Genomic DNA, 9,810 nt, shown 5'->3' with positions numbered 1-9,810 from the left:
TCATTTTATATATTTGTAGCTTTTTATAGCTTTTCACTTTTTAAATGCAAAAGTGTGTCTGTCTTTGTGTTCGCTAGCTTTTCGCGCCTTATCCGTTTTATCGATTTTCATCGGCGTAATAATAAAAAATTGATTTTTATATTTTATATGTGATACCTAGTTAAGTTTTCATCATTGTTTGCTATGTTATATAGTCTGACTATGTGCCAATAAACCATTGTTTCGTACTCGTCACCGTGTGACAAATGTGCAGTTTTATTTTTAAATCGTATCGATTAAAAATAGCTTGTCTCGACAAATATTCGGCAATTTGACCAGTTCGCTAGTGAGCGCGTAGTGGCGGTACCTACCAGCGCGTCGCACCCCGCGTTCTCACTGTATCGACCTTCTTCTTATCAGTATAAGAACTGTTTGACACGCCGGCATCAGCCCAGCCGATAAACAAGGAGCAAAAACGTGCGCCCGCGCAGATCTGCTTCATTCCATTCCACTACGCGCGATTGGATCAGTTCGTTCGCCCCTCTCGCTATTACGTTCAGTTGTTCACTCGCCTCCGTCGCGTTAACATACTCAGCGTGATTCCTCGCACTATGTTCCAGCAGAACAACAACACATAAAACTTCCAAAATGAAGCCAAATCGGTTATAACGTTTCTTAAAACCCATTATATTTAGATCGAATATTTTATTTTTGTGATATTTAGTTAGTATCTTCTGTTTTATTTATATCATTACCATGGGTTATTATCTTAAATAATATATATTTTTTACTTAATTAGAAATAGTGCTCAAGAAAATCTCATTCCAAAACGCCCAGTAAATCAAATTTAGTCTGATAGTTCGTTAAATAATAAAATTACAATGACAGCAAAAACTCGTTCACATTGGAAGGAATATGGAACAGCATTCTGTGGTAAGTTTATTTACTAACCTATTTCTATATACGTAATCACCCATCCCATGTGTTTAGCAAACAATTCATTTCCTTACCATTCGTTTCGTTTAATACATCTATTTTTAATATAGTATAGTATTTTGTGAGTCAAAGAGCAAGAATATGGCAATAATAATAGTGTGGTTACGTTTATCGCAAACCTCATTCCTCGCCTGCGAGGCGCACGACATTTAAATGAAACGTGTCGAGCTCTATACCTTCGCTCTATACGCAACGACTCTTCGTGGCAATGCAAATGTAAATAAGTAATGTCATCCCCTTTATCATACAATCCTAACATAACATGTACCTACATTACAATACTGTCAAAAGCAGAAATCGTCGCTTCATCAGCGTCGTCGGCTGCGCCGAAAATATCTATCGACATTATTTGAGTTGTTCCACGCCATACGTTGCTCTACTTAAATAATTTCCACAAACGTTATCAATATTCTTTTATAATGTTATCTATTCGAAGTTCTCATTTAGACAGGAATTTTTTTATTCAACGTCATGAGGAAATTTTAATCGAAAACGTACACATAAAATTTTAATATGCAATACCTATGCATGATTGCGTTTAAAGCCGAAAGATTATGACTAAATTTCGCGATAGAGACACGTTATTAACTTTCAGTTATTTGCTATAAAACTTGGTTATAAAATTTTCTCAAAACTATGTGAAATGCTAATTCATTAAGTAAGTAATTTTAAGTAAGACTAACGCATTCCAACGACATTCAAGTTTTATATACGTGAAAGTGGTGCTACTTAATACCTACAGTCTATATTTCATTCTACAGAAACTATGTTTTATACCTACTTCATTAATATAATCAACTTCGTCTGATAACCGTTACTTAAGTCCTTGATCTTATTAAGTTCCTTTGCAATTTAATAAACAAATCCCAATTCTCAAACAATGCCGTTATTATTTCTAGAATGCTTATGCACTACTCAAACGGAACTGTTATTCTGGAATTAAGTACATTAATAATTTCATTCATAACGTCAAGTTTTTTGTTTGAATTAGATATGTGACGAAATAACTGTTTTGTGATAAATCAATCTCAGGGGCATTTTATACAATTTTTATAAAATTTTATGTAGGTACAATAGGGTCTTAGAAATTATAAAAGTCCATTTACAAACTGCCATGCAATGGCACGCAATTTTACAGTAGTAGGTACATTTTTCAAAATGTTACACATTTAGTTGCAACATAACAGATTGAGTGATATAAGCCTAATTAGTTAATCTAAATTGCACTTCATCTAATCGAAAATGTTTTTGCTGTTTTAAATTAATACCACAGGCAATAACATACTACATAGTTAATACTGAAAACATAACCTCTTTATAATATTATTCCTGATTATAGCGTATATTCTGATTAGGTTTTCCTAAACAAATAAAAATTCTCCAGATTACATTATTTGACGGTTAGGTGCTCTTTCAAAAGGCAATCCCGTTTTCTGAGAAGCGCCTCACTCAGGTATTTTGGGGTAACCTGATTCTTGATATTTGGTTTTTACGCCGCCGCATTACAATACAGCCACTTTATTAGCTTAAAAAATCTTATTAAGTAATATTATGGCGATCAGTGTGGCTAATTCCGTTGTACACAATCTCTAAACTAAACTAAAATGGCACGTCTAAATCTATTGCTATCCCTTTCATAATGTTGCTTGCGGAAAAGGAGAGCACTAGATTTAGACCTATTAATTTAGTTTAGTTTAGAGATTGTGTGCTAGAGAATCGGCCCTGTACGGGAGCGGTGTGCAGGCTTGACCGTACCAACCGACCGGCTTGTGTTTTTGTATAAGAAATTGTAAGAGGCACTTCCTGGATCGAGGTGCCTCTTTGGATGCCTAGTCTAGGGCTAGAAACTAGTGTTTCATGTAACGATATTTATATGTACAAATATGCATTAATTAACAGCTTTTATTTATATAATAGGTCTTTACCTATATTTTATTAAATTTGTATAACGCGTACTCGCCATCCTCACATAAACTCCAACAGTTTCTAGGGGATGGTGAACTGTTTATTTTAAAATGTATTTTTTGAAATTTACGTGATCAATTAAAAAAAAACTCAATAGTTCTGATTGGCTGAATTTGTGCTACTTATTCTTGTTGCAACAATGCATTGTGGCTAATAGTGAGCGAGCATTAACCAATCAGAGATGATTGCGATCGTGACATTGTAGCTGTCAAACAACCGCGGTAGGGCCACTGGTTAACCCCATTTACTCACCAAATTTTTGTCCGACCAACACTTTCCTGGTAGATGCCAGGAAAGTGTTGGTCTAGCATCTAGATTTTTGGAAGTTCGGGTGATGTTCATTCGCTGTATTGGCCTGTTCTGCCAACTGTAACAGTAATTATAATTGTTATATTGCTGAACAAGATTTGGCTCACCAAAAATTTTGTATGGTTCAAAATTGTATCTAAAAAGGACCAAAAACATTTACAGTTCCAAAACTTATCACCACTTTTATTTAACCAAGTCAATAAGGTTCAAGACACCATTACCAGTTGAAACAGTTTTTTTAAGTCTTCATCTAGTGGGAACGAAGAATAAAAATCTTAGTGTAAGTAGATAATAAATAATATCACATAAATAGGTAATTGTTAAAGAATACAATTCTTTCGACATTTTACATTGTTCAATTGAGGCCAAAGGGACCTTTGTTACAAAAGACAAACGTTAATTGTAACATTTTTGTCATCATTTTGTACGGCTATTCTTTTACAAACGTTGATTATTATGTCTAAATGGTAACTTTCATTATTATTACATATTTTCAATTAAATCAACGAGAACAGAGTAGAATACGCTAAGCTGACTGCCATCCTTCGCTAGTCGGAGACGCACGCAAAGAAGAAGAATCAAATCTTACATTTTGTTAGTAGAAGTTCCCAAACATTTACAACCCTTGTGCCCCTCTTGTTAACGTCGTAGTAGGTAGGTAAGTAATAATTATGAACTACGCTGTTCCGAAAAATCATGACTAATCTATCATGGGATTGTGCAGAGTTGTTATAGGCTAGAGCCACACAGAGGGATCTTCTTTATAACGTAGGTACTAGGGCAGTTGTAAGCAGTTACGTCACACAACCTGAGTGGAGTTAGAACTGAACTATAAGTTAGTGCACCAGTTGCGCTTTATGTTATTCAGTAATGGGTACTGAACCTTCACTCTGCCTGACAATAATATAACTATCTTTATTATTAACTAGCTTATGCTCGCGCCTTCGTCCGCGTGGACTACACAAATTTCAAACCCCTATTTCACTCCCTTAGGGGTTGAATTTTCAAAAACCCTTTTTTAGCTTATGCTTACGTCATAATAGCTATCTGCATGCCAAATTTCAGCCCGAGCGGTCCAGTAGTTTGAGCTGTGCGTTCATAGATCAGTCAGTCAGTCAGTTACCTTTTCCTTTTATATATTTAGATTATTGTAGGTATAATATGACGCAATTCTCACGATAAAGTTACAAGAGGAAAAGATATATGTTTTGCTTAAGAACAATAATAATAATTATTACTTCCACATCTTTGTATAATCATTAGGCGGGTTTTTTGAAGACTCACTTTTAAGGTGTGCTCGTTCATCTAACAGCTAACTCAACGGTGTGATATGTTTTGCTGTATCGTTGTTTTACGCCAGAACAATAACATGCGTCAATTCGGCTTACTACAATAATGGAAACAACAAAACAAAACAGCGAGCGGCAGAACTGTATGCCGAGAAAACATCGTGCTATACTAGAATTGGAATAGGTACTTATTACGCTGACGACGATTTAATTGGTACCATTTCAAATTATTGTACCTACCATTCGGCCCTGTGGCATGCCGCAATTTCGCACTCGTCGCACTATGTTGTTCTGGTGTGATTTGTGAATGAAGCTTTAGTTACGCAGCATACAATCACAGTTTTCTCAATCAATCTTGCAGCAATTTTGTACCATAAACGTATAATATTCAAACCATCATGATACTTATAATAATGTAGGAAGCTAACCGTCATAATAATATTGTAATGTACGAGTAGAATTGATAATTTAGTCAAAACTTATTCCTTTGAATTTTGATTTCTCTACCTACTACCCCTATAATATACTAGCTGATGCCCGCGACCTCGTTCGCGTGGATTAAGGTTTAAAGGTTTTAAGGTAAAAAATCCTATGGGAATTCTTTGATTTTCCGGGATAAAAATTTAATTACACCCATGCAAAAAATCACGTCGATCCGTTGCGACATAATAGTGATCGCGATCGATTTGCTGTTGCCCGTTGAGCAGTTCCGTCCTCTATTTCCCAAACTGATCATCAAATCTTTACCAATACTTACATGGTGATGGTACTAAGGGCTGACAGTACAACTTTTATAAAGAAAAAAGGATAGTGAAAATCAGTTCAAATTGGACTTGAATTTTGAGTTATGGAGTAAAATCGATTAAAAATTTGGTCTCGATCCCGAAGAATCCCTAATTTTTTGGGATAAAAAGTACCTACCCTATATGTTAACCCGGACTATCAGCTACCACTATACCTACCATTTCATTAAAATCCGTTCAGTGTTTTCGCGTGATATGGACACAGACAGACAGACAAAAATTAAAAAAAAATGTTTGGGGTCTATATCGATAATAATGTTTCCCCCGATTAATTCTTTTTTAATATTTTCAGTTACAGTTTTATTATAAGTATAGATTCTGTACTGTTCTGTCTGTGCTGAATAGTTAAAAATCTCTGTTAAAAATCCACCCGGACGAAGGCGTGGGCATCATCTTTTGTAAATCTATTTAGATTGACTAACAGAAGCTAGAAGCTACCTAATTATTGTATAGTATGACTCTACAAGTCTAGATGTTCTCTCACTTTGATTCAGGAAATTTTACTTCTAAACATACTTCATAGGTACAGACATTAATTAGAAGCACATGCGTACTATATTTAGGCAACTAATAAACTACTTTGTACACAAATCACAACGTGTAAACATGTTATAACGAACTAAACTTAATAATATTAATGAAAGCAATTACACACTTCAGCCCACATCAGTTTCAAGAGCAGGTTTGTTTTGACTAAAAATATGTAATGAGGAAATACCTAGATACCTAAGCGTAGACACAGGTTTTGCTTAGGCCAGTCATGTAATGTCGTCTGCCAAACGATTTAACATTCCGGTACATACAATTACTGTTTAGAGCCAAAGTGACGCAGGTTAGAGAGTTAGGTAAGTACATATTATTAACTACTACAAAATATTAACTTGTCATACACGCTGGCCCAACATGAGTCGGTTACGGCCCAAATTATTTTATTTTATTTTATTTGGAAAACCAACAGCTTAAATTTACATATTATAATCTTAAAAATTAAATAACTAGAAGCTAATAATAGGTTCTCACAGGTAGATACAAGATTAAAATTAAAAGAACACAGTGAAAAGCAAACTATAACTATATATAATTACGTTATGCTAGCAAACAAATTTATTAAACTAACCTAATAATAAAATTACCTAATAATAAAATTAATCAATCTACAGCTGCAATCTGTCGATAAGTTACTTAACAACATTGATATTTGTTAAAAGAGAGTAGGTAGATATCACCTAAATATAAAAGATCATACAATTTAACAATGTCGCAGAAATGCGTTAAAAGATTACAAAATATATGATTGTTAATTTCGGCTGCAAACATGTCTAACATTTTACACAAAATAATAAATTAATAAATAACATTAAACATTGGAACGAGTATTAGATATCTGCAGCATATGTATTACTATAATGTACATTCTTGTAATAGCATATCATTAATTAATGAAGTATACAGAAAACCAACTTTTCTCTCTTTTTAGTAGTTAAGTACCTATAGATTAAAATTTATCAAGTATATCTGAGACGTCAAATACAATAATTCTATGCATTCTACCTATTAATGTTTTCATATGTAGAGATTTTAAAATAGATGTAGGATTAATAATATTCTGATTTTTATAACATACATTGCTAGGTAGTGAATACACTGACGTGATTAGATTATGATATGACATAGCAGGTGCACACAGTTGATATTATACAAATAGTGCTGAAACGATATGTAACATACAGTATGTTTCAACTGTCATGTATCTAGACTAGGTAAACTTTTGCATACAATACATTACCTACCCTTGTGAACGTTAATTGATAAGTACTTGACGTAGAAAGCCTTTAGAAAGACACTTACCTTGAATGCAGCTTATATATAACAAGAAAGCAAAGATAATGTATATGTTATTAACAGTAATAGTAATAAGTACCTATATACCTACAAGTACATATTTATTTAAGAAATATAATATGTACATAAGTATATCGATTGTATTACTTTGATGATTTCATTATGAAAACCGAAAGTAATAATTTCCTACGTAATCCCGGAATTATCTGCTGAGTAGAATCAATCTGTTTTCCGACCAACATTTTATCTGATTATAATATTATTGTACCTACCTACCTACTGTGAAAACTGTAGGTTAGAAGTTAAAAAAGTTTTATAAGTAACTATTGCTCAAGGATATTTTTTTGCAATACCATTATCACTACAGTCACTATTTGAAATGCAACTTCCTGCTTCTTTTTTGTCAACCCTAGTTCTAAATGTAGGTACCACACGTAGGTATATAAAATGGACTTATAGCTAACATTTCAATTTAGTTCTTGCTAAGAAAACAAAGTTAACCATCAAAGCACAAATTCCTGAAAATTACTATCACTAATCACTAAAGAGCTAAGAGCGTTTTAATAAATAGATATAAACTGAAAATCAGTTCACGTGGCTTAGTTTTTTGGTGATCAAGCTAATAATACTTAGGTGAATAATAATTAAGCTTAGGTATATTTTGAACTGATCAAGTACGTAGGTACCTACTCTACCGATCAGATCACGCATAAGGTAGAGGTTATTGTAGTCATACCTACAAAAAAATTGTGTTACCGCACATCAAAAACCGGCCAAGTGAGAGTCAGGCTCGCGCAATGAGGGTTCCGTACTACAATCGTATTTTTTCGACATTTTGCACGATAATTCAAAAACTATGATGCATAAAAATAATGAAAATATGTTTTAGAATGTACAGGTGAAGACCTTTCATATGATACCCCACTTGATATAGTCACTCAATTCGAAAGTTGAAAATACTAATTATTAGTTCATGACCACAATTTTTTTTTTTTTTGTGTGATCTAACCCTAAATTCACGGTTTTCAGATTTTTCCCCAAATGTCAGCTATAAGATCTACCTACCTGCCAAATTTCATGATTCTAGGTTCTAGGTCTTACTTAGTTTCATTTTATTTAAAATAGCTGTGATATACAGACGACCGGGCAGACGGAGACGAACTGAGCGAAACTAAGGTTCTTTGTTTTACTACAGATCTTGAATAAGAGCTGGCGTTTATTTAGCCCGACGGCTAAGCCTGGTATTCCAGTGAGGCAATAGAGTGTCTTGGGGGTCATGCTATGCCCCTGTATAGCTAGATACTCGTGTATAATATATTTTTGTAAATATTATTTTTGTAAATGTTTTATTTAGGTTGGTTGTGTGTAATAACTTATCATTTATACTTACTATAAAAATTAGATAAAAATATAATATATATTTTATATTTTTATATAAAATTTATCTTGATATTATATCTTTAGCACGTGCCCTAAGTTCCCTTGAATTATGACGTCTTTGATAATAATATTTAATATACCTCTATAAAAATCTTAAATATTATATTACTTCTTGTTAGTGGAATATTTCCAAACGTACTCACCTATTATTTTTTCCATTATTTATATTAATTTCCACGAGTATAGTAAAATGTGAAACTATTCGCTATTAACAAAATGATTGTTAAATCTGATGATCTAAAAATAACCCTGAAATAACCATATCAAAATCGATTGTGATGTCAGAGTATTGTTTCATTTTAAATCTTTTCTAATTTGTACCTATTGTTTTAAATCCAGGGTTGTCGCTATTGCCTAGTTTTCAAAATCAGAGTTTTATTCACGTCAGAATTACATTAGTTAGGGAACTAAATCAAGATTATAATGAGTCTATTGTTCATTCGATTTTGCGTAATCAAGTTTTATGGATAATTTTTATGATCTCGTGTGATCGAAATGGTCATTCCCCAATACACCTGCGTCAGTAAATAAGTAAATAGCAGGAAAGTTTACCATTGTAGGTGCTATGACCGTTGTTTATCTAACGAAAACACGCGCCACTTTATACCTTCCAATTAAATTAGATCTAATATAATCCTTATTGAACCATAAATTGATAATTCAAATCATTTACATCAAAGCATAGTAGGTATTGAGTTTTGATCATAAAAAGGTAATTTATGTCTTTAAGATAGCTCATGTCGTCAACACACAATTTTAGCCAATTTCTATATATAGGTATGTAATATCATCTTTGGTAAATAGGTAGGTACGTAAAAACTTATCTGTCCTGTTAACATAATATTAAAATCAGGCTTGGGGCTTTGTAATGCACTTTTTGGGGCTTTCAACCTATCATACCGATAGTCAACCATATTCCTTAATTTAAGAGTTAACCATAATATTTAGTTTTGGTGAGAACACTACATTAACATTTAACTAAAAAGTTAAATGTTAATTAAGAGATGATTTATATTATATTAATTAATATATTGGTACAAAGTATAATAAATAAGCATTAGGTATATTAGAATGCGTATTTTGAAATACCTACCTAGTACCTAATAAATAATCATAATATTTATTATTAGTAAAAAACCATACATTTTTGTAACAAATATAACAGGTAAGTAGCATCACTAAGTCAT

At 32.8% G+C, this 9,810-nt stretch overlaps 1 protein-coding gene across 1 annotated transcript in view; it reads left to right on the top strand.

Annotated features, from left to right (window-relative positions):
- Window positions 1-439: 439 nt before the first annotated feature.
- LOC117989741 (facilitated trehalose transporter Tret1-like) overlaps window positions 440-9,810 on the top strand; it is a 29,994-nt gene continuing 20,623 nt past the window's right edge. Inside the window, exon 1 of the mRNA XM_034977155.2 lies at window positions 440-912. Coding sequence (XP_034833046.1) covers window positions 861-912 — 52 coding nt within the window. The 5' untranslated portion in view covers window positions 440-860. The remainder of the gene's footprint in view (window positions 913-9,810) is intronic.

This window comes from Maniola hyperantus, chromosome 2, assembly GCF_902806685.2.
Source record: "Maniola hyperantus chromosome 2, iAphHyp1.2, whole genome shotgun sequence".
Lineage (NCBI taxonomy): Eukaryota > Metazoa > Arthropoda > Insecta > Lepidoptera > Nymphalidae > Maniola > Maniola hyperantus.
The sequence above is the reverse complement of the archived record's forward strand: the minus strand, read 5'-3'. Positions and strand labels throughout refer to the sequence as shown.